At 45.8% G+C, this 26,201-nt stretch overlaps 1 protein-coding gene across 1 annotated transcript in view; it reads left to right on the forward strand.

Annotated features, from left to right (window-relative positions):
* FAM227B (family with sequence similarity 227 member B) overlaps nucleotides 1-26,201 on the forward strand; it is a 154,868-nt gene that overhangs the window by 18,861 nt on the left and 109,806 nt on the right. The window contains exon 9 of the mRNA XM_038750320.1: nucleotides 9,333-9,446. Coding sequence (XP_038606248.1) covers nucleotides 9,333-9,446 — 114 coding nt within the window. The remainder of the gene's footprint in view (nucleotides 1-9,332; nucleotides 9,447-26,201) is intronic.

The following is a 26,201-nucleotide window of genomic DNA, read 5'->3' on the forward strand; positions in this document are numbered from 1 at the left end:
GGGGAGGATACAAGGTGATCAGGTTGTCCCACGTGGGGCTCACGGTCCTAATCCCCATTTTACAGATGAGGTAACTGAGGCACAGAGAAGTTAAGTGGCTTGCCCAAAGTCACACAGCTGACAATTGGCGGAGCCAGGATTTGAACCTATGACCTCTGACTCCCAAGCCCATGCTCTTTCCACTGAGCCATGCTGCTTCTCTATGGCTCTTTCCACTAAGCCATGCTCCTACCCAGTTGACATTTATCACCTTTCCACCTGGATATTCAAGAATATCCAGGCTGACCTATCTCCTAGCCCAGCATGCCCTGCACTGCCACTGCCCTTGAGGTGGACTCCTCGAGCCTCCACGTGATGTCTTCAGGCCTCCCAGCATCCAGCTCCCCACCGAGCACCTGCCTACCCAGACTGCTGCCCTGTGAGGTGCTATCTGGGTAGGCTGCTCTCTCTCTCATCCCTTCTCTGCTACTGGGACATGCATGGCTGTAGTGCCAAAGGAGCCAGCAGCAGAAGAGGGAAGGAGGGAGGGAGGGCAGGCAGGGAGAGAGGGAGGGCCTGACTGTGGCCCAGGGCCTCACTGTGACCCTCAGTAAATGTTGCCTACAGGTGATGATGGGTGAACTGCCCCAGATGTCCTATTTGAGAAGTCCTGTGTGGAATCTGTTCTAGGTCTCGGCCTCACAACCAAAAAAAAGGTGGAGCACAGCCATTGCCCAAAGGCCTTCAGTTTGGTCTGAATCCTGATCCTCTGTTGCATCCAATTGATTCTGACCTATTCTAATCATTCATCCTGGCCTTTTAATTCTACTCCTATCAATCTGAGTTCTTCCTACTGGTCCAACAATTTGCCCATATCTTTGTGGCTTTCTCCCCTGTGAGAGTGTAAGCTCCTTGTGGACCCAGGGGAATGTGTCTTGTGCATCTGTTGTACTTTCCCAGACAGTTTAGTGCAATGCATTCAACAGATGCTCAATACATTCCATTACCATTATATCACCTCCAAACTCTGTGTCAAAAGGATACATAAGCCCTCTTGGTGTGGTTTTTCTAGCTCCTTGTTTATCCCAGCTTCCCTGGGCAGAGAGCTCTCCAATGGACTACCCAGGTATCTAGCAGCATGACTTAGTGGAAAGAGCATGGGGCTCTTTGAGTCAGAGGTTGTGGGTTCTAATCCCACTTCCACCACTTGTCAGCTGGGTGACTTTAGGCTAGTCATTTCACTTCTCTGTGCCTCAGTTATCTCATCTGTAAAATGGGGGTGAAGCCTGTGAGCCCCACGTGGGACAACCTGATTATCTTGTATCTACCCCAGTGCTTAGAATAGTGCTTGGCACATAGTAATAAATACCATTATTATTATTATTATTAGCAGGATGCCCAAACAGTTGCTATTTAAAGAGCTAAAATTAGGGAAGCGAAAGCTAGGAAGGCAGAGAAAGCATTTTTAAACAGAATAAAACAAAACCTCAGATAATGCTGCAACCCAGCAGAAAATTGGGCATCAGTGGCTGAGGACAGACCAGAGTGGCACATGGCCAGCAAGAAGGGAGTGGCTAAGCTCTCTCTGAGCCAAAGCTTCATATGAAAAGAGAGACAAGGAGGCAGAGGAGAAAACAGCACCATCTGCTACAAGCATCACAACAGCTCATCAAGAGATAACCTTTCTGGTTGCCCACTGGGGCTGGGGCTGTGGACCCCACATTGGCTTTTTCAACCATTCCTGAACTCTTAGGTGAACTGCACCGTCAGTGGTGTCCTCTTGGAATACAAAGGACAGTTGAATATTTTTATGTATCTATATACATGCATGCATATATATATATATACACACACACACACACACACACACACACACACAAAGGACAACTGAATATTTTTATAAAGTATATGTTTATATAAATATATAAATAAATATAGATATAAATATGTAATAGAAATAGAAATAAACAAATAAATAAATAAAACCACTCAGGTAGCAGAATTCAGTGACCACAGTAACTATACAGATAAGGATTCTTGGTTGTGGGTAGGATTGGCCACGTGCAAACTAATATCAAGTCTCAGCCTTCAACTTAATTTATCAAGCACCAGCTGGATGCTGAGCACCGTAAGCCCTTTGGGAGAGTTTGGCAGAGGTGGAACCCAAAGTCTTTGCCCTTCAGGAGCTTACAGTCTCTGTCCCCGGTGCTTTGCTGGTTCTGGAAAGCAGCTCAGGACCTCCCAACCGACTTCTGGTATGAGTGGCTCTGGACCACCGACACTGGTGACAAGGATGGCCCTCCTGGATGAGCGGTTCAAAGACTTTGGGCAACACACTTGGCTCATGGCAGAAGGATTTTCACCGAAGATCAGAACCGCATGGATGGCAGCTCCCAGAATTCTCGCCACATCCTCCAGGGTGGCTGTGAGGAAAAGGATGGCTAGAACTGAACCTGCTCTGTCAGAGAGGCTCTGACTTGGTGTCTTTACGCCGACATGGTCAGCAGCCACATTAGGAAGTAACCTTGATGTCTCGATAAACTTGTCAGAGCGCTCAGTTCTGCCATAATGCATGTGTTCATTATGTATTTTGGATCAGTTGCCATTGAGGAATTGGAAAGCTTTCTTCCCACAGTGCCCATCTGACTTTGCACCATGTTCTGCAGCAGCAGAAGAAACTGTTTTGCCGTTTCATGCGATGGCAGTCCATCAATAAGATTTAGTAAGCATTTACTGTGTACCGTGCACTGTACTAAGCACTTGGGAGAGTGGAGTGTTGGTAGACATGGTCTCTGCCCTCAAGGATCTTACAGTCTACTGGGGGAGACAGACACAAAAACAAATTACCAGTTCAGGAAAAGACAATGTGGATCTGTACACATAAGTGCTGGGGAGGGGGGAGGTTGTGTCAAAGGGCCCAGGTGATGCAGAAAGGAGGGCAAATAGGGTGAGGAAATGGGGTTAGTCAGGGAAGGCCTCTTGGAGGAGATATGATTTCATAGCAGGTTTGAAGATGGGAAGAGGAGAGTTCTGTCAACTGTGAAGGAGGAAGTCAAGGCACAAGTACTACAATGCTAGTTTTCTATGAAGCCAGCTTCTGATGGAAATATTTTCATATGAACTGGATGTAATCAGTCAATTCTTGAAATAGAAAATGCAGAAAAAAAGGCTTTAGGAACACCATCCTCGCAAATAATTCTACGAGAGCTGATTGCCAGAGCCAAGCCTACTGCTGTTGACAAATGCTTCTGTCTCTACAATAGCCCCTACTCAGAGCCAGTTTTAGGAAATGAAATAGACAAAATAGGAAATTATGACATTTGGAGGAACCACTAAGTGGCTGTAACGTACTACATAATACTGTAAATACATGTTGGATTATCAGAAATTGTCAAATGGACTACCAAAAGGAAACCAAAACGATTTCTGGAGTATGCATTTCTTCATATCTCTGGAAGAAATTAAACATTTTGGTAAATGGAATTGTAATATTTCACTGCAAAGGAAATCAAAAGCCACAGAGTTATACTCTAGGACTTTAGTAACTATTTGCTGAATTATCATCATGCAAATCAGATCACATTGGAGGAGTAGAGCATATATATTAACTGGAATCATGAAGTACTTTGTATTACCAAAATTCATTCATTCATTCAATCATATTTACTGAGCAGTTACTGTGTGCAGAGCACTGTACTAAGCGCTTGGGAAGTACAAATCAGCAACGTATAGAGACGGTCCCTACCCAATAATGGGGTCACAGTCTAGAAGGGGGAGAATGGGAACTATAATAAACATAAACATAAAGTGCTTTCCCTTTTACTCACAAAGGGTAAATGCTGTCAGACACCTCAGAATGGGAAAAGACAGAAATGTATCAGCCTCCCCTCTTCTGAGGGCTCATAGCTGCAATAACAGCTACGAGTATGTGTTTACTTTTTTATATGGTATTTGTTAAGTGTTTACTATGAGCCAGGCATTTTTCTAAGCATTGGGTTAGATACAAGATGATAAGGCGGGACACAGTCCATGTTCCTCATGGGGCTCTCTGCCTTAATCCCCATTTTGCAGCTGAGGTAACTGAAGCACAGAAAAGTTAAGTGACTTGACCAGCATCCCACAGCAGACAGGTGTCAGAGCTGGGCCTAGAACCTAGGTCCTACTGACTTCCAGTCCCATGCTGTATACACTAGGCCATGTTGCTTCTCAATTACTAAAGAGAAGCAACATGGCTTAGCAGAAACAGCACAGGCTTGGGAGTCAGAGGTCATGGGTTCGAATCCTGGCTCCGCCACACGTCTGCTGTGTGACCTTGGTCAAGTCACTTAACTTCTCTGAGCCTCAGTTCCCTCATCTGTAAAATGGGGATGAAGACTGTGAGCCCCTCGTGGGACAACCCGATCACCTTGTATCCACCCAGAGCTTAGAACAGTGATTTGCACATAGTAAGTGCTTAACAAATGCCATCATTATTATTATTATTATGGGTTCTAATCCCGGCTCTGCCACTTGTCAGCTGTGTGACTTTGGGCAAGTCACTTAACTTCTCTGTGCCTCAGTTACCTCATCTGTAAAATGGGGATTAAGACTGTAAGCCCCATGTGGAACAACCTAATTACCTTGCATCTACCCCAGCGCTTAGAACAGTGCTGGGCACATAGTAAGAGCTTAACAAATGCCAGCATTATTATTAAACTGTGAGAGTAAAAATGAGTAAAAGAAGGAATAAAAGTGCCCATTTTGTACTTGGATTTGCACACTTATTCACTCCTCCCTCAGTCCCATGTCACGTATATCCATTAGAGAAGCAGCATGGCTCAGTGGAAAGAGCCCGGGCTTTGGAGTCAGAGGTCATGGGTTCATATCCCGGCTCCTCCACTTGTCGCTGTGTGACTTTGGGCAAGTCACTTAACTTCTCTGAGCCTCAGTTACCTCATCTGTAAAATGGGGATTAAGACTGTGAGCCCTATGCGGGACAACCTGATCACCTTGTAACCTCCCCTGCGCTTAGAATAGAGCTTTGCACATAGTAAGTGCTTAATAAATGCCATTATTATTATTATTATTATATCCATAATGCATTTATTAAAATTAATGTCTGTCTTCCCCTCTAGACTGTGAACTCATTGTGGGCAAGAAATGTATCTACCAACTCTGTTTTATTGTACTCTCACAAGTGCTTAATACAGTGCTCTGCACCCAATAAGTGCTCAATAAATGCAATTGATTGATGGATTGATTGACCGATAACAGGCCAGAGCAGTAGTTACATAAGAAAGCCATCCTCAATGGTCAGTTCTAGTTTAGAGCCTCAGCTAGTGAGATCCAAACATACTTTATCATTAGTTCAGCAAGGCACCTTAAATGAGCCCTGCCTTTCAAAATAACTCAACTGTTAACCTGGTAAATACAAACTGTGTGTTTCCAAAACTGTATTACTACAATTAATGTTCCGTTGGAAAAAGTTGGAATAATAATCATTTATTATGATTATCAACAATAATAATAATGTGCCAAGCACAGTTCTAAGTTCTGGGAAAGATTCAAGTTAATCAGGTTGAATACAGTCCCTGTCCCATCTGGGACTCATGGTCTAAATAGGAGGGAGGAAGATTTGATCCCCATTTTACAGAGGAAGTAACTGAGGCACAGAGAAGAGAAGTGACTTGACTAAGCTCTCACAGCAGACACATGGCAGAGTGAGATTAGAACCCAGATTCTCTGACCTCCTGGCCCAAGACCCCGAGAAAGGGACTACCTGGTGAGCAGCTGTGACAAGCAGGAGCGGGGCTCAGTGTTGGCTGGCCTTGCATGGGCACATGGCTTGCTGGGGAAGGTTTCCTGGGGACTCTTGCATTTACATGCCAGCACTGGCTGTTCTTCAGCTGATGGAACTTGGAAGCAATGCCTCAGAACTCCAGGCAATACTGGAATTAATCTTCTCAGGAAGAAAAGTGAGAGTTGTCATGAGGTCCTCTGGCTTTGCGTTGCTGGCAATAGTCTAGCAAGACCCTTCACCTCTCTGTGGAAGACCAGAGTCAACACTGTGGAGCCCGAACCTTGACACCACTTCAGACCCCAACATGGAGCAGCCAAAGCTGGCTCGAGCACCACAGCAGGGAGCACCACCCAGTCCTGGAAACTCTAATCCTAGATTTTAAGAAAGCATTTAGCATGGGAACTACTGTGCCGACTTGCCCCCTCAGAGATGTTCTCCAAGATCCATCGGCCCCTCCAGACAGTATGACAGGCCACATACCCATCTAGCCCCATTGCAACTACAGGAAAATAGAACCGTGTGGTGAGTCAGGGTCAGTGCAGTCTGTTCTACAGCACCATGCACCAAGGAGCCTGAAAGCTACTTTTGCTTGGGTCCTCTGGAGAGCTTCTCCCCACCATGCAGGCCACAAGCATCATCAAAAGTTTCTACAATGGCCATTTAGAAGTCACTGTATTATCTGTGCACACAGGGACACACACATGCAGGCATGCACACAAACACACACACACATGCACACACAAAGACAGGCAAATGATTGTGTACCATTTCTCAAAGTTAGGGCAGCAATATGGGCTGGCAGTAAGCTTACAGAAAACTGAGATTATGTACAGTTATAGGAAGCCCTAGGAATCTCTGAAATCAAAATTGTCCCTTGGCAACAAAAAACAATGCTGCCTCTGAATTCTGCAGCATACTCTCTGGTGACTTGTCTGTAGACAAAGAAGTAGTGAACTATCAAGAAGGCAAGGATTTTTTTGAGAGGTTGTCTCCCACCTCCATTCCCTCACTCTAGATGTCCCTCTAGCCTGGAAACCCCCTCTCAACTAAACCTCAATTCTACAGATTACAGTTCTCCCCATTTTTAAAGCCCTCCCCAAATCCCAACTTCTCCAGGCAGCCTTCTTCATAAATTCAGAACAGCCCAGTTGTATCACCCCAACACCCACGTTTAGTGTGTATTTCTTTCCCATCCTCAAGTTGCTGAACATCTCTGTGTCTCGGTTTCCTCAGCTGTAAAACAGGATTAAATACCTGTTCTCCCTCCTAATCGGACATGAGCCTCATGTGGTACAGGGACTGTGTCCAACCTAATTAACCTGTACCTACCCCAGCACTTAGAACAGTGTTTGACACATAGTAAGCGCTTAACAAATACCATTAAAAATACCCTCACGTAAACATGCACATTTTAATATATATTTCATTTAAATATTCATCTATACTTTTAGTTTTTTGTGCAGCTCTTTCAAACTGTTATCTTTGTATTGCTCCCACCGTTATCCTTAGTCTTCCCCAAACTTTCACTATCTGCCATCATTCTTGTCAGTGTCCACCACTGAGGTCTTAATTCCTTTAGGGAAGGGAACACTTGTCTTGCTGCTGCTATACAGTTCCAAGTTTCTCAGTGCAGTGTCTAGCACTCAGAAGATACTCAATAAATACCACTGATGGGTTCATTCATTCATTCATTCAGTCGTATTTATTGAGTGCTTACTGTGTGCAGAGAGCACTGTACTAAGCGCTTGGGAAGTACAAGTTGGCAACATATAGAGATGGTCCCTACCCGACAACGGGCTCACAGTCTAGAGGGGGGAGACAGAAAACAAAACAAAGCATGTGGACAGGTGTCAAGTCATCAGAATAAATAGTGGTAAAGCTAGATGCACCTCATTAACAAAATAAATAGAATGGTAAATATGTACAAGTTAAATAGAGTAATAAATCTGTATAAACATATATACAGGTGCTGTGGGGAGGGAAAGGAGGTAGGGTGGAGGGATGGGGAGGGGGAGAGGAAAGAGGAGGCTCAGTCTGGGAAGGCCTCCTGGAGGAGGTGAGCTCTCAGTAGGGCTTTGAAGGGAGGAAGAGAGCTAGATTGGTGGATGTGCAGAGGGAGGGCATTCCAGGCCAGGGGGAGGACGTGGGCCGGGGGTCGATGGCGGGACAGGCGAGAACGAGGCACAGTGAGGAGGTTAGCAGCAGAGGAGCAGAGGGTGTGGGCTGGGCTGTAGAAGGAAAGAAGGGAGGTGAGGTAGGAGGGGGCGAGGTGATGGAGAGCCTTGAAGCCGAGAGTGAGGAGTTTTTGCCTGATGTGTAGGTTGACTGGTAGCCACTGGAGATTTTTGAGGAGGGGAGTAACATGCCCAGAGCATTTCTGCACAAAGATGATCCGGGCAGCAGCGTGAAGTATAGACTGAAGTGGGGAGAGACAGGAGGATGGGAGATCAGAGAGAAGGCTGATGCAGTAATCCAGTCGGGATAGGATGAGAGATTGAACCAGCAGGGTAGCGGTTTGGATGGAGAGGAAAGGGCGGATCTTGGTGATGTTAACAGAGGATGGTGCCAACTGAGCATCAGCTGGTAATCCCGGCAGGTTACCAGCATTGAGGTAATGCCCATTCAACACCAGACTTTATGGGGCAGGCCATGGGTGGGGAATGAGCAAGAACAGGATACCCAAGCAGCTGCTGTGTGATGACTGACAGGCGAGCCAGAAGAGCAAGAGAGACATTTTACAGATACAGTGAAGTTCAGGATTCAACAATGAAGCCCTTTCAGATTAATCCAAAATGACACCAGCCACATTAATTACTCCAGTAAACATTTACATTTATGACTGTCTCTGAACAGACGGTTCCTCTTGCTATGTTTGATTTACGGGAGAATGTGTAATCTATGTGGTAGGTGTTTGGATTTTGATTTTCTTCTTATTTGAGTGTTTAAGTGTACCCTCTCCTCTCCCCCATTCACAGTCACTCTCAAGGGGAGGAGTCAAGTGGGACCTTGGTTCACAAATATGATTGATTGATTCACAAGCTCCATCGAGCTCCCCCAGGACTTCACCAACAATGGACATTCTGGGGCTGGTTAGCATTACCTGAACTTTGGATTTTTGAAGTTTTCATTGTCCTTGCAAAGTGTAACATAATGTCAAAGTTTGCAGTGAGAAACATCACAAATGCAAACACGTAAATACAATTTTAAAAATCTCAAGCAGAGGGGTTTTCTTCTAGAGAGTGAAGATTTACTTCCCATTTGGGAAACAAGCAATATTTCTCAAGATTGCCTCTTTCTTTTTTTAATGCTTTAACTTTCTGGCTTCAGAGTGCCTGCTAAGTGGCAGCTAATTTCCAGGGGGCAGCCAGGACAAGGACCGAGTTACTCAGCCGAGTCTGTCTGTCAACCAAATCCATGGGCCGGACTGAGTCAGGTTGGGCAAGGCTGGGCCAGCCTCCCAAGAGGTTGGTCCATGAGGAATACAAATGTGCCAGTCAATGCTGGTTCCATTTTCCCAGCTGGGTTGGAGATCCCAAATTACTTGCCAACTCAATGTGTGACTTTGGTGTTACAGGCCTAAAGCCCATCAAAGGCTTTTGGAAGAAATGGGATCTAGACTGGCTGAGCAAAAGCACGATATACGGTGGCAAGAAAGATGATGCATCAGTAAAGAAAGTGGCCAAACAGAGTAAGTTCTTAGTTTATCGATAGTGGAGTGGCCTAGTGTGTTCCAGATCAGATCTGGAGTTGCTGATGAGCTGCGCTTTCAAAGTAACTGTGATACTTTCATCCAGAAGGGGTTAGAACTGTACGTTATTGGAATTCTAGTGGGGTACCATTCCTGGGGGCTTGGGGCATTTTGTTTCTGTTAAAGCTTTTCACTTGCTCTAGAGGATAATCTATTCCCTCCGATCGACAGTGCACGGTTCTGCTTTGGCTGCCATGATCTCGGTGGATAAGGTATATGTTCCTTCTCTGAGAAATCCTAATACAGTTAACATCAGGTTCAGGCAAATTTCTACAAAGTTAATTCCCAACAATGCTGGAAGTAAAAAAAAAAATTCTTATAAGAATGCCAGCAGCTAACGGGTTATGTGGGGAGGGAGAGGTCGGTGCTGCACCTCCCATCCTTGCCTCCGTCCCCCCAACCCCAACCCCCACCAATTATTCCGGGACACAGTCTTACACTGGAGGCCGAGTTCTGACCAGTTCCGGCTTCTTACAGCACTGAACCCAAACAATTCTCGGCTCTGACTCCTAAAGTGATGTCAGTATTCCTTTATCTCGATGAAATTCATTCCAAGGATTTTCCATTTGTAGTCACGCTCTTCAGAGATTTCCCAGAACTCACTGTCATTTCAGTATCCATTTTAGAAACTCCAGAAATAGGGAGAACTTCCTCATAAAGACCTGCAACCCATGGGAGAGGTTCTTGGCAAACTTTCCAACAAAATGGATGCCTCCATTACCACAAAACATGTGGGTTTTATTTTCTTTCAAATGCCCATGGGTTTAAGAATTAACGGGAAAAATGCTCGGTGAAATTTTTCGGGGCTTTTATTGACCCTGAAACATTTGAAAAATAGTTGGAGAGATTTGATGATGTGAACAAATGGTGAGACAAAGCCCATCTCTAGATGACATCAGCTGGGAGTGGAGAACTGATTCTGGTGGCAGTCCCCCTCCCCTTCTTTCTCTCTTCTCCCCCGAAACCCTTCTCCCCTTTCCCAGAGTTCCCTCTCCTCTCTGCCATTTGCCTGCACTCATGGGGGGCTGGAAACATCAGGGCTATTATCATTGGTAATCTGGGAACCAAAACTCCTATTTAGCTCTCCTGTCCAAGACAGTCTCAATCTGTTGACTTAATATTCACTGATTGATTGATTTCTTTTAAGGGCTGAAAAGTCCTTGTTGAATGGGAATTATCTTAATTTCCTGATTATTTGTTGTAGCTAGAATGTGGTTGCTAAGGGAAGTTGTTTTTAATCTACCGAAGTGTCCAGAGGCTAAGAGGTTGGCTTGTGTTTGTAATTAGAAAAGAGAAGGCCTGTATGGGTAAAAAAAAACAAACCCACATGTTTTATTTGAGCTCTAATTTGTGATGGTTGTTTCATTTTAACTTTTTGCTTCCAAGTACTGTACCATGAATTGGGGGCCCTGTTTCAATCATCAATCAATCAATCAGGAATATTCATTAAGCTCCTATTGTGTGCAGAACACTGAACTAAGCCCTTGGGAACTCACAATAGAACTAGAAGGCATTATTCCTGCCCTCTAAAAGCTTAAAGTCTAGCTGGGGAGACAGACAGTAATTCAGAAATCACAGGTAAGAAGGAAGAAGTAGTGGAGTAAGAAAGTATGGACATTAGAGCCCCAGAAGGTGGGGGTGGGTCCAAGGCTCCCTCCAGTTATCACCACCATCTCTCTCCTACCATTCCTCTCCAAACTCCTTGAGTGAGTTGTCTATACCCACTGCCTCCACTTCCTCTCCTCCAATTCTCTGGCTTCCTCCCCCTTCACACCAAGGAAACTGCCCTCTCTAGGGTCATCAGTGACCTTCTTCTTGCTAACTCCAACGGCTTCTACTTAATCCTAATTCTCCTCACCTACTTGCTGCCTTCGACACTGTGGACCACCCCCCTTCACCTGGAAACCTTATCTAATCACCTGGCCCCCTCCTATTTTACCTCGCTAATATCCTGCTACAACCCTGCATGCCGCTTTTGCTCCTCTAAAACTCACCTACTCGATGACCTCAGTCTCATCTATCTCACCTCCGACCCCTCACCCACATCTTCCCTCCAACCTGGAACTCCCTCCTCATTCATATCTGACAGACCATCATTCTCCCTACCTCCAAAGCCTTATTAAAATCACAACTCCTCCAAGGGGCCTTCCCTAAGTCCTAGAATTTGTACTCTTTGTTGACCCCAACCTTAGCACCAGACAGCACATATATATGTATCTGTAATTCATTTTAATGTCTGTCTCCCACAGTAGCCCGTAAGCTGCTTATGGGCAGTGACCATGTCTACCAACTCTGTTATATTCTACTCTCCCAAGCACTTAGTAAGGTGCTCTGAACACAGTAAGAGCTCAGTAAATATAATTGACTGATATTTTATCCAAACTTGGCTTCACTGCTGCTTTCTTCTCCTGGTTCTCCTTCTATCTCTCTCTAGCCACTCCTACTCAGTCTCTTTTGCAGACTCCTCATCTTACTCCCTCCCTCTAACTGTGGGGATCCCTTAAGGCTCAGTTATGGGTCCCTTTCTACTCCCCATCTACGCCCACACTCTTGGAGAACCCATTTGCTTCCATGTCTTGAACTACCATTTCTACGCAGATGATTCCTCTATCTACCTCTCCAACCCTGACTTCTCTCCTTTTTTGCAGTCTCACATCTCCTTCTGACTTCAGGATACCTCAAACTTAACATGTCCAAAACATAACTCCTTCTGTTACCATCCAAACCCTGTCCTACCCCTGACTTTCCCATCAATATAGACAGTACCACTATCCTCCCTGTTTCAGAAGCCTATCCTGTAACCTTGGTCTTATCCACAAGTCATTTCTTCCCACATATTCATCCCACATATTCAGTCTGTCACCAAATCCTGTCAGTTCTACCTTTACAACATAGCAAAAATCCTTCATTTCCACCCCATCCAAATGGCTTCTACACTGATACAAGCACTTTCCCTATCCCACCTTGACTACTTCAACAGCCTCCTCATTGACCTCCCTGCCTCCTGTCCTTCCCCACTAATGTTTTTTTGCTTTGTTGTCCAGATTATTTTTCTAAAAAAAATTCAATCCACATCTTTCCACTTCTTAAAAACCTCCAATTGCCCATCCCACTCTGCATCAAACAGAAACTCCTTACCATTAGCTTTTAAGGACTCAGTCAGCTTGCCCCATCCTATTTTACCTCACTGATTTCTTACTACAACCCAGCCTGCGTGCTTCACTCCTCCAACACCAGCCTACTCACTGAACTTCACTGTCATCAATCTGATCACCAAACCTTTTGACCACATCCTCCCTCTGGTCTAGAACTCCCTCCCCTTTAAGTATGACAGGCCACCTTCCCTCTTCTCCTTCCACCTTCTCCCCACCTTCAAATCTTTATTAAAGTCACACCTCCTCCAAGAGGTCCTCCCTGACCAAGCCCTCATTTCCCCTACTCCCTTTCCCTTCTGCATCACCTATGCACTTGGATCTGTCCCCTGTAAACACTTGCTCTTCACCCCACACTCAGCCCCGCAACATTTATGAATATATCCATAATTTATTTTATGTCTGTCTCCCCTTCTAGACTGTAAGCTCCTGTTGGGCAGGAAATGGGTCTTCCAAGTCTGTTGTATTGTACTCTCTCAAGTACATAGTATAGTACTCTGAGCACAGAAAGTGCTCAATAAATACCACTGATTCACTGATTGATCAATTGTTTGGGACTGCACTTGTAATTAAATGTTAATTGAAATATTTAACAGAAGGCAGAAATTAGCACATATCAATGTCAGCACATCACCCACTACAGAAAGCCTTGCCCTCCTTGAGGTAAGGCAGTATCCCCCTTCTAGACTATGAGACCATTGTTGGGTAGGGACCGTCTCTATATGTTGCCGACTTGTACTTCCCAAGTGCTTAGTACTGTGCTCTGCACACAGTAAGCGCTCAATAAATATGATTGAATGAATGAATGGATCCCTGGTTGTGTGGCAGTGCCCATTGTATACCACACGGGACAGTTTGCTTTCCAGCCAGTTGTTCTCTTATCTGGTTCAGATTTGGCCCTGGGGGCCTTTGTGTCCATGTGTTTCCATTCTTGGTGCTGAGTCTCCCTCCATCCCGGATGTGGCAGCCCAGATCCAAGGCTTACAGGTGGCATCTGCATTCACTGGGACCCGAGAGGGGAAGCCCAATGGCCCTGGAGTTAGTGGGGGCAGGTCGGGGATCATCTCTCTCCCCCGAGCTCCCACAAGAATGTTTCTGCCCACCGATCTGCCCTCAGCTCAGGTAGCTCATGGGGTGACATGACAGGGAGAAAGCTTTAGTTGTCACAACCATCTTCAAGGGGTGCAGAGTATCAGCTGGCGACCCGGACCTGGTGCTGTGGGAAGCAGGCACTGGCCAAACGGGTTGCTCCTCCAGCTCCGGTGCCCTGGCCCCCTCCTACCAGGGCAAGGACTTTCCCAGGTCAGGTCTACACTTATTTAGTGTGCAATACAAAGGTTTCTCTGCACAGGCTTGTGTCAGGGACTAGCATTTAAAGGAACTTTTTCTCTTGAGGAACTGCTTCAAGGTCTCCTCACAATTACTACCTCGAGTGGATTGTTTTCTTTTAGAATTCCAAACTGAGAAATCAAAATACTGTAAATTCTTTCAATCTAACTCCATAAATTCCTAGTTTCTGAATGTCCCTCCTTTTTTCCTGACTTTGTGGAATCAATCTTTCCACCCCAAGAGGCAGGATGTTGAAAAATACTCTTTAGCACCATTACAAAATTCACAATAATGGAATCTCCCTTGTACCAATGTTAACATTTTGTTTAAAAAGTTTGTTTCTGTTAACGGTCAAAATTTCCATGTTGAATAAGTTGAAATCTTTGCAGTAAGAGAGTTGGAGGGAAACCTAAACACACTTGAATAGAGGGTGAGCACCTGCTGGCCAAGGACATCTGGGAATCTGTCTTGAGTCAGAACTCCCGGCCCACCCCCGGCAGCCCCCACCCTGCACTCAGGCTGCCCCTTGCAGCAGGCCTAGTGGCCTCTGAGCCCCCAAGATGGTGCTTAGGGTGCAGGGCAGAAATTGCATCAGAAATTGCAAGTGGAGGGAGACCCAGAAATGGGGGTCAGAGGACTGATTGCTCATAGCCCCAGTCAGTGGGTCAGTTGACAAGAGCTACTGAGCACTGAACAGAGGAAGGGGGAGGGGGCCACTGAAGGAAGACACTCTTCCCTGCCCTCAAGGTGCTTCCAGTCTTATGGGAGAGACAGGCAGGCAGGGATGATTTACAGATAGTAGGAACCACAGGGAGAACAAGAATGAAACCGGTGCCAGTGTGGGTATGTCCAGGTGAAATAGCTCAATAAGTCACTGAGCATGCAAATAAGTAGGGCTGAGGAACAGGGTAAATTATACATGGACTAAGGACTAAGGATGACATGACTACTTTGAGTGATGATTCTCTCCCAGATTCCTGAGTGGCCAGAGAGCTGTGTTTTCTGGGAGAAGCAGCATGGGCTAGTGAGATGAATGTGGGCTTGAAAGTCAGAGGATCTGGGTTATAATCCCAGCCCTGCTAAATGCTTGCTGTGTGGCCTTGGGCTAGTCACTTAACTTCTCTGTTCCTCAGTTCTTCTGTTCTCCTTCCTACTAGACTGTGAGCCCCATGTGACACAGGGACTGTGTCCAACCTAATTCCCTTGTATCTACCCCAGAGGTTAGAACAGTGTTTGACACACAGTAAGTTCTTAATAAGTATTTTTTAAAAAGTGATTCATGTAAAGTCCTCGGGACTCCCCCCAAGAGCACTCCTTACAGTGGATGAACCATCACTCTAGGCCACCTTCTCTGGCGTGGGAGAAAGATGCCTTTGCCTACTCCTACCCAAGCTATATCTGTAGTACTTAGAGTAGTATTTTTAAGCACCTACTTTGTGCAAAGCACTGTCCAGTGTAGGATTCACATTTCTGACCACACTGTACATACAAACAGCCTGTCCAATCTGTGCTGTGATATTGTTGTTTGCGGCCCAGATGCTGTTTTACTTTTGACTCCTTGTGTCAAGGTCCATACTAGGCTTCAGTTTGAAAAGAGCCACTCCTTGCTAGATGGCAGAGCACTTTGCTGTTCTACCTGCTGCAACTGACTCCCATTTTTCAGCTGGCTGCAGCATTGTCTGAGGCTTTGTTTTACTGTGCCCTGAAAATGTTTCCTCCCTCCTCTTTGCTTTTGGATTCCCAGATTCACCTCCCCAGTCAGTAGCTGTTTGGACACCCAATTTTTGTACATTCTCTTACCATGTCCCCCGCCCTCGCACGTTTGTATTGTAATGGGCTAACTTTCAATGCTAGGGGACTGCCTTGGTTCCAGACTTCATTGTTTTGAGATCCCGTCCTGCCATTTGAGAATTACAAGCATAGAGGAGACAAGCTGCTTAAATGCTTTCCCAGGCTCTGCCACTAGATCTCAGAGACACAGCCACATCATCACCATTTGCAGGCAGAAAGGCAATTGTTAAGGCAATTCCTTTCTATTGCTAGAAAGATCCCAGCCAGAGGACTCCAGGTCAGATTCAATCAATCAGTCAATCAGTGGCATTTATTCAGCACTTACTATGAGCAGAGCCCTGAACTAAGCACTTGGGAGTGTACAATGCCACTGAGTTAGCAAACAGACTCCCTCTAGCCTGTAAGCTCTTTGTGGGCTCCTGAAGAATACTGTTTACTCAACCTGCCCAGAATCACGGTGTGGCTTACAGTGGGGCACAACAGACACAGTCTTTCCACATGCCCCATTCAGGAAAATTATGGGACAGAAGCACCAAACTCATAGATGGTTCAAGGAAGCTTACTCTTTTCCAGTGCTTAGTGCAGTGCTTTGCACCCAGTAAGTACTTAGCAAATTCTTTCACTACTATGAGTAAAATTAAAGCATTTGACAGCATCAATAGATCCAGATTCGGGCAACTGCTTAGGAAATTTGACTGGTCTCAATCAATCAATCATATTTTTTGAGCACTTACTCTGTGCAGAGCATTGCATCAAATTATTGGGAGAATGTAGTAGAGTTAATAAAACATGATCCTTGCTCTCAAGGAACTTACCTCAAATATGGACATGGGGGAGACAGACACTAAAGTAAATCAAGATTCTGACAGCTTCATGAATGCAAGGCTGGCCATGTCAGAGCAGGGGTTGCCGGTTACGATCCATTGCCAACTCAGCCCAGTCCTGTTCAGTTTGTCCCGTGTAGTCATGTTGAAGAGGCAACAAAAGGTCTGGACACAGCAGGTGTTAGCACACGCTGCCATTCCTCTGGATGAAGTTTGCAGTCTGTTGAGTTGGATGAGTTTCCTGAAGTCCTAGACAGTTGCTGATGAGTTGTTCTATGCAGGCAATTGCGCCCTAGAGAAACCCACCCAAGAAGCCATGCAAATGATTGAGGTAACAGGCTTTGACCTTATCTCTACGAACAATGGACCTTGTTCTTCCCACTTGCTCTAGCCAAGATCACAAATCCCTCCTGAAGCTCATGAAGTGCAATGTTCCCAGTTCCCCCAGAACCTTCTCTACTGCCCCGGCCACTTGCCAGTATCAGAAGCCCACTTCCAGGCCCCTGCCGGGCCATAGCAAGAGACCATTTGCTCTGAACTTAGGCAGTTTTAACTGCAAAGTGTACGGGAAAATTCCTTGCAGAAAAAATGAACTCAGTGACATGTGTTGGTAATCTAGATCTGCTGCTGTGACTTTGCGGTTGTGATAGTGAAAGTAAAGGAAATTGTCTCTATTTTTGTCACTACAGCAGTATGAAATTCTTAAATGACAGTTGTGGCAACTGTGTGGGTTGGAGGCTCCCCATTTTCTGTTCTCCTCATTTCACCCAGCACCTGTTCCAGGCCAGTCCAATACTGTCAATAAGCAAGGTGCCCTGTGGTGCCCTAAAATGATGGGACTTAGCCAAAAAAACAACAAAAATCAATCCTAATGGGGTAGGTTGCTAGCCTACTGTGGCTGAGGCCCATAGGCTACAGTTATTATTATCATTATTATTATCATAATCATTATTATTATTTGTTATTTGTTACTATGTGCCAAGCACTGTACTGAGCACTAGGGAAGATGCAAGTTAATCAGAATGGACACAGTCATTGTCCCACATGGAACTCCCAGGATGCTCAGGAGTTGGTCCAGCGTAGGGTGAGGTGCCTGAGGTTGGCTCCAGATGAGACATCAGCACATGGATGGTCTCTCTGGTGGGAAGACTGCTTGCCCCTCAGGCCAAGCTAGGCCATGAACAAGTTCTACTGGCCGTATTAGCTCCTAAGCCTCCTTGGGGGACTGGCAAAAGCTGCATATCCATGTCCTGGCAGGAGGAGAATTGGGGAGATTGTTTGACCCAGTGGCCTGTACAATGATGCTACTTGGGTAAGCCTGTTTGCCAATCCCAGCTTGGAGATCAGACATAATAATCATAATTATAATGATAATTACGGTATTTGTTAGGCATATACTATGAGAAGCAGTGTGGCTTAGTGGAAAGAGCCCAGGCTTGGGAGTCAGAGGTCATGGGTTCTAATCCTGGCTCCACCACTTGTCAGCTGTGTGACTTTGGGCAAGTCACTTAACTTCTCTGTGCCTCAGTGACCTCATCTGGAAAATGGGGATTACGACCGTGAGCCCCACATGGGACAACCTGATTACCTTGTATCTACCCCAGTGCCTAGAACAGTGCTTGGCACATAGTAAGCACTTAACAAATGTCATCATCATCATCAAGGCGCTGGGGAGGATACAATGTAATCAAGTTGTCCCACAGGGGGCTCACAGTCTTAATCTCCATTTTACAGATGAGGTAACTGAGGCGCAGAGAAGTTAAGTGACTTTGCCCAAAGTCACAGAGCTGACAAGAGGCAGAGCCGGAACTTGAACCCATGACCTCTGACTCCAAAGCCCAGGCTTTTTCCACTGAGCCACGCCGTAGAGAAGCAGCATGGCCTAGTGGACAAAGCATAGGCCTGGGAGTCAGAAGGTCATGGATTCTAATCCCGGCTCTGCCACTTGTCTGCTGAGTGACTTTGTGCCAGTCACTTCACTTATATGTGCTTCAGTTACCTCATCTGTAAAATGGGGATCGAGACTGTGAGCCCCTTGTGGAATAGGGACTGTGTCCATCCTGATTTGCTTGTATCCACTCTAGCATGTAGTACAGTGCCTAGCACGTGGTAAGCACTTAGCAAATACTGTAAGTTTTAGAATTATTACTCAGCATCCAAATTGATAGGTATAAGATAATTGGTTGCAACAGTCCCTGCCCTACGGGGGACTGAAAGTCTACATAAATTAAGAGATCCATTGAGATACTTGGAGCCCTCTGGGGTCATTTGGAATTAGAGGTCAGGTTTGGGAAATGCTGCTATTATCCTTCATCCACTCACCTGCCCATCCCCCTGTCCACCTGCCTGCCAAGCTGGGCTGGGATGATGCTGACAGCTTGCCATATTTCTGTATCTAACTCTTGGGGAATTTGTCAGGTCATTTATGGATGTGCATGGCTTATCCGTAGCACCGAAGCAATATGTTCTGCACAGATCATCCACAGGTCTGGACTCTAGCATGATGCAATAGAAGCTTAGTTCAATATTCTGACACCTGTCCACGTTTTGTTTTGTTGTCTGTCTCCCCCTTCTAGACTGTGAGCCCGTTGTTGGGTAGGGACTGTCTCTATATGTTGCCAACTTGTACTTCCCAAGCGCTTAGTACAGTACTCTGCACACAGTAAGCGCTCAATAAGTATGATTGAATGAATGAATGAATGAATACACAAGCGGCAGAACAGGTTTAGTCAGTCAGTCATATTTATTGAGTGCTTACTGTGTGCAGAGTACTGTACTAAGTGCTTGGGAGAAGACAGTATAACAGTAAACAGACACATTCCCTGTCCACAACAACCTTACAGTCTAGAAGGGAAGAGCTCAGAACCCAAGACTCACAGGCCTGGGCTCTTTCCATTTGGCTTTGTGGCAAAGACTGGCAGGATTTGTATTGCAGCTTTTGAGAAAAAGTTGTCCAAAGACTCAAAATGTGATTTCCTCTTCTCACAACCTGAGGTGCTCAGAGTCAATGGAGTGCTGATTTAGCTCCAGAATTTAAGGAAAGGGGCTTTTTGTTTTTGTTTTGAATAAAATAGGCAGTAGAGAGTTAAAATCTGCCTTCCAAACAAAACAGCAGAAAATCTCCCTTTTTAGGTGTGGAATGTAAGCAGTTCTAGAATTTCAGGGTCTGGAACGCCTCAGCATTTACAAGCTAACTCCCCACAGCCAGGGTAGTATTAGGTTCTTTACAAGATTGAGGGTTTTCACGTTCATTTCTCCATTTAGAGTTCGTTACCTTTAGAATGAAGATAATATTTTTCAAAATATGGTTTTCTTAACATCGCTCTCAAACTTTCAAAGCAGCTCTTGGCTTGTAGTCAAGGGAGTATGAGGCCGTGGTGTCTCATGGAAAACGTGAACTTGGACCTGTTAAATTTTCTTTTCGACCTTTTTTTTAAAATGGAAGTCAAATGCCAGTGTTTATTGTACTGAACTCTCCCAAGTGTTCAGTATCATGAGCTGTACACAGTAAGTGCTTGATAAATACCGATGATTGATAGATTGATTGACTGACTGAAAGGCAAACTCTGTTTCATGGCTCTCTGGCTTGTTAAAATGTAGTCATTGATCTTTTCAGCAACATCCCCTGGGGATGGCTAGAATGGTGGGATGCAGAATTCAGGTTGCTCTCAGCCTCTTCCGCTGCTATCCAAGCCACTTTTGACTCTTCTGAACTGGAAAATATAAGCAACCCATGGCCCAGCATGCGGAAAGGCCAACAGCTAATCGCCACTCATGTTTCTGTCCATCTGTCTGTCCAGCCCTGCCACGGCCCTCTGCTCTGCTGGAGGCACGGCTTGTACTGAGTCAGTTTCAGGCTGGGATCAACCTCAGTGCGGAGCAGAGAAGCTCAAGAGGATGTTCGGTGGGGCTGGCCCATCTAACTCTGGAGACTTGTGGACTTTGGACCAGTGGAGATGGTCCATCCAAGGAGCGGGGACCAGGAACAAGTGCAGGGAGATGGAGCACTAGCTGTGGGTCATGGGGGGGCTCAAAGAATGGCAGGACCAGGGACCACCTGGCTGGGGCCATGATTCCCAGGCCTGCTCTGGAAAGGGCATCCTCCCCATGGCTCTACCTCAGGTCAGTCTCCCTTCCTTCCCCGAGGTCTCTCCCATGTTTGTGTACCTTACTCTCCCCTCCTTCTGCTCTCAATCAGACCCAAGAGGTAATGACAGGAACTGGGGAACCCAGAGTGGTCAAGTGTTCTAGGGTCCCTGGGTTCCCAGATCTGTTTGATACTTAATCTGATTTCCCCAGGGCTAAGGAGTGGTCTGGGCAGTGGAATCACAACTTCAGGGCTCTGAACGGCAGCTTCATTCTCTAGCCAAGTTGCTGCATTTCCACAAGAGTCTGACTGGCTCCCAAAGAGACAGTTACAGCTGTTCTGAGAGATTCAGGCTGGGGAGATTCAGTTTCAAGTCTCGCTCTGGAGCTTGTGAGAGGACCCTGCAGACTGAAATCCACCCTTACAGAGGGCTCTTGGCAAGAACCCTGCTGTCAGGCAGCCTGGCTTAACCCTCTCTTCCCTTCTTCCTTCTCTCCTTCACTCCATCCTCCCCATCCCCTGGACCCTGACTCTGAGCTACTGGGGGAACAGAGTCATGAAATACGATCGGTCAATGAAGGGTGCCGAGGGGGCTGTGGGAGCCTCAGGAGTCGTGGGTTAAAATTTAACAACTTTGGGACTACCTCTTCGGAGGAAAAATGCTGGGTGGTTGGAGCCCAAGATTGTGACTCAGGATCTGCTCTCACCAAGATTAGGGGGTGAGTGAAAACAGAGCCGCTTCCGAATCAGGAGCAACAGAAAAGATTAGGCCTCATCAGCTGGGAAAGGCCAAAGATGGGAGGGGACATGATTGTGATCTACAATGTCGGGAAGGATCCTGACAGGATCAACCCACATCGTTTTTGATTGAAGCCCTCGGCACTGGGGTTGGGGCATCAGAGGCACTTGGGGGTGGAGGGCCTGAGTTCTCCAGATGGAGGATGGAATCCATCCCAGTGGGATTTGTCTCTGCAGGAAGTTGTGCTGACCAAAATGTCAGGAGCTTCGGGCGTGGTTTGAGAAATTCACAGATGAGAAGTCCAGGCTAGGTTACTGGAAGAGAAAATTAAGATGTTGGACAATAAGAGAGAAGCAGCATGCCCTAGTGGAAGGAGCATGGGACTGGGAGACAGGAGACCTGGGATTGAACCCCAGCTCTGCCACTTGCTTGCTGTTTGACTCGAGGAAAGTCACATAACTTCTCTGTGCCTCAGATCCTCTTCGTAAAATGGAGACTGAATACTGGTTCTCCCTCCCCCTTAAATTGGGAGCCCCATGTGAAGTAGGGACTGTGTCCAACCTGATTGCATAGCTTCTACCCCAGTGCTTAACACTTAACCAATAGCATAATTATTATCAATACCTTGAATTGGAATAGGGCTATTGCTTTTTGAAAGCCCTTTTATATTACACCCAGTTCTCCCACACTGCAGAGGTCTTCTTGATGAACCCCACATTAAGGGAAACTCGCACTCTGGGTATGGGCTGCTTAACCAGTGCCACGTGCATGCATCCGCCATCAGTCCTTGTGGTGCCAAAGCACATTCGATGCAGATGGGCGTGTCCTGTCCATTGAACATTTCTTAGTGCTCCAGCAGGGCTCTCTCCAGACACCCACTCCTGAAGAACTGAGTGGCCTCGCCCTGCTCAGTCCTCTGGGCACCCAGGTCGGGCAGGAAGGGGCTGATAGATTGGTATATGCTTATCCCTCTTGTACACAAGAGAAAACTGAGGTCCAATAAGGCTACTTGCCCAGTATCACATTGCAGACAGGTGGCACAGCCAGGGGATGGAACCTGGGTCACATGACCTCTAGGGCCTTTAGAATAAAGCACAGGCTTGTATCTACCCCAGTGCTTGGCACAGAGTAAGAGCTTAACACTATTATTATTCATTTTGTTATTATTAATAATAATAATAATTCCCAACACTCTGAATCAGCCTAGCCCATCCTTAATGTGTAAGAGAGGAGAAAAGATAAATAGGATTTACTAAGTACTTACTGTATGCAGAGCAGTCAATCAATCAATCATATTTATTAAGTGCTTACTGTGTGCAGAGTAGTGTACTAAGCACTTGGGAGAGTACAATATAACAGAGTTGGAAGACATGTTCCCTCCCCACCATGAGTTTATACAGTCTAGAGCAATGTATTAAGCACTGGGAGAGAAAAGACAGGTGGGAGTTAGACATGGTCCCTGTCCTTTGGGGGCTCACAGTCTATGATTTCAAACAGGTAGGCAATGGGGAAAACAGGTTATGCAGGTACAGTAACTTACAGTACATCTCCCTCTAGAGAATGGGAGAGAGAGGAGAGAGCATCCCACAGAAAATGAAGAGACAAGGAATGGGAGGTGGGGGTAAAAAGGAAAGGAGTTTCCCTTAATGTGGGGTTCATCAAGAACAAGACCTCTACAGTGTAGGGGGATAAAATGATGGGCTGAGGAAGGGGAGAGGAAAAGGAGGAGGTGGAGAAGAAGGAGGAGTAAAAGAGGGATGTGGAAGTGAGGAGAGGGGTGGAGAGGTGAGGGAACAAGTGATGCCAAAGGATCAGGAGAAAGAGACCATACTCCCAACAAGGCATTTTCAATTCACTTCTTCAGAGACCAGACATTCAACTAGCCTAACTAGATCGATTTTCTCTCAGATGTTTAAATAAGATGGATTATGAGGTTTGCAGGAAATCACGTGTGTCCACTGAGAAAGTGGCTGAGTAAGGGCAGCTTACTTCATGTTGTTCTTCTTCCTATCCTGGGATGCAAGAGCACGTGTAGGTATGAACCCCACGTGTACATATGAACCGCTTCAGGTACTAGCAGTTTTATATAAACAGCAGTACTTTTCCCATTTGTTTCATGTGGGTGTTCAATGATGCCAATCTTCAGTGGGAGCTAAGGGTGTGCATGTGCATGTAGGTGCATCTATACCATATATGTATTCAGTTGAATGGTTAGTTATTGATTCAGCCATTTGATCCTGATATATACTTGCCTATATTTTATTGTAATTTATAAAATATATAAATTTTATTTATATATAACTATAATTTATTTTAATGTCTGTCTCCCCCTTTAGATTGTAAACTCTCTGAGGGCAGGGATCATTTCTACCAACACTATTGTACTGCATTCTCCCTGCACCTGGTACAATGCTCAGTGCTCTGCTCAGTAATTGTGTAGTAGATACCACTGATTGATTGATCGATTGATTGATTGATCATAGTATTTATTAAGCACTTATTATGTGCCAAGCACTGTGCTAAGCATAGATACAAGATAATAAGGTCAGACAAAGTCCCTGTTCCACTTGGAGTTCATACTCCACATGTAAGAGTAAGAGTAAGTAAGAGGGAGAACAGGTACTGAATCCCCTTTTTACAGGTGAGAAAACTGAGCCATGGAGAAGTTAAATGACTTGTGTAAATTCACACAGCAGGCAAGTGGCAGGGCAGGAATTAGAACCCAGGTCCTTTGACACCCAGGCTTGTGTTATTTCCATTAGGCCATGCAGCCCTATTCATTACACTTCAGAGTGCCCCAGCAAGGGGTACCCCAAGATTAATTCTCTAATTGAGGGAGCAATAATAATAATAATGGTATTTGTTAAGCACTTACTATGTGTGAAACACTGTTCTAAGCTTTGAGGTAGAAACAAGATAATCAGGTTGGACACAGTCCCTGTCCCACATGGAGCCCACAATCTTAATCCCCATTTCACAGATGAGGGAAGAGAAGTGAAGTGATTTGCCCAAGGTCATACAGCGGACAAGTGACAGAGGTGGGATTAGAACCCAGGTCCTTCTGATTTCCACTAAGCAAAGCTACTTCCCAGCCCCAACCTAGAGAGAACTAGCCCCTTGCAAGTCTGTAAATGCTATGATTGCCTGCCTGGAGTGCTAAGGGCAGAAAGGCAGGCCAGGCTGGTGGGTCAGTGGTAAGACATGATCCTGGACCTTGGCTGAGCTTCCCAGCCCAGAGGGGAAACAGGGACTGTGTCCAACCTGATTTGCTTGTATCCACCCCAGCACTTAGTATAGTGCCTGGCACATACTGAGTGCTTAACAAATGCCATAATTGTTATTATCATTATTATTATCCTAACTGGACCAGTTAGACTAATCAGCTGGTCCTCAATAAACAGTCCATCGGTAGTATTGGTTGAGTGTCTTCTAGGAAAGAGAGGGAACATAGGGTAGCTGAGTTTTCATTGAATCGATCTGGTTCCAGAGGAGACCGCAGCAGGTAGGGAGAGCACACTGACCACTCGCTTTCAGGATCTGTGCTCTGGTTCCTACACCCTGAAGTCTGGGCCCTGACTTGTATATCCCGGGGTCTGTACTCTATGCTCTGGCTCCTATATCCTGAGGTCTGTGCTCTGACTACTATATCCCGAGGTCCAGGTTCTGACTCCTATATCCCAGGAGCTGTGATCCAAGCTCTGACTCCTATAACCTGAGGTTCAGGCTCTGACTTCTATAGCTCAGGGTCTGTGCTTTGACTTCCGTGTCCCGAGGTCTGTACTTTGACTCCTAAATCCTGAGGTCTGTGCTCTGTGCTCTGATTCTGTATCCTGAGGTCCGTGCTCTGACTACTATCTCCCCAGGTCTGTGATCTGACTTCTCTCTCCCAGGATCTGTGCTTTGACGTCCATGTCCTGAAGTCTGTGCTCTGACTCCTAAATCCTGAGATTTGTGCTCTGAATCTCATATTCTAGGGTCTGTGACTCTGACTCCTATTCTCTGGAGTATGTGCCCTGGAAGCCTACACTCAAGAAAGCATGCAGGTTCTTAATGAATCGCTTTTCAGAATCAGCAACAAGAGCTGGACTGAGAATTACCCCAAGGTTGAGGCTGTGTCCTAATTCTCCCCAAGATACAATCCTCACTGCAAGAACCCCCATTGGCCTCAGCATTGCATGGTTGTGTAGACAAAGAGATGCTCACACTACCTCAAGCTGCAGATTAATTGGAGGTCTGTAGATCAACTTCAGAGTCCAACTTTCATCATCATCATCATCATAACAGTATTTATTAAGTGCTTAATATGTGCCAAGCATTGTACTGAGCACTAGAGTAGATACAAGATCATCGGATCAGACACAGTCCCTGTCTCACATAGGCAAATCTAAAGTGGGAGGATGAGCAGCTATTGAATCCCCATTTTACAGATGAGGAAACTGAGGCCCAGAGAAATGATGTGACTTGCCCAAGGTCACAAATCGGGTGAATGGCAGAGCAGAGTAGAACTCAGGCTCTCTGCCTCCCAGGCCCGAGTTCCTTCCACTAGACCACACTGCTTCAGGACTGTGAGATCCGGCCCCACCACCTATGTTGCCTGTGAGTTCTTGAATAATCCCTTCAATACTGCCTTCATGCCCAAGTCACCATCCAGCGAAGACAATAAAGGGTCCCCAACAACGAGGTCATAGACTGCAGTTTTAATTCCAAATGCATCTTTGCAATGCTCACTACATCATACCTTCCCTGGGCAGGATGTGTGAGGAAAATCAATCA

This window comes from Tachyglossus aculeatus, chromosome 8 (genome assembly GCF_015852505.1).
Source record: "Tachyglossus aculeatus isolate mTacAcu1 chromosome 8, mTacAcu1.pri, whole genome shotgun sequence".
NCBI classification, from domain to species: Eukaryota; Metazoa; Chordata; class Mammalia; order Monotremata; family Tachyglossidae; genus Tachyglossus; species Tachyglossus aculeatus.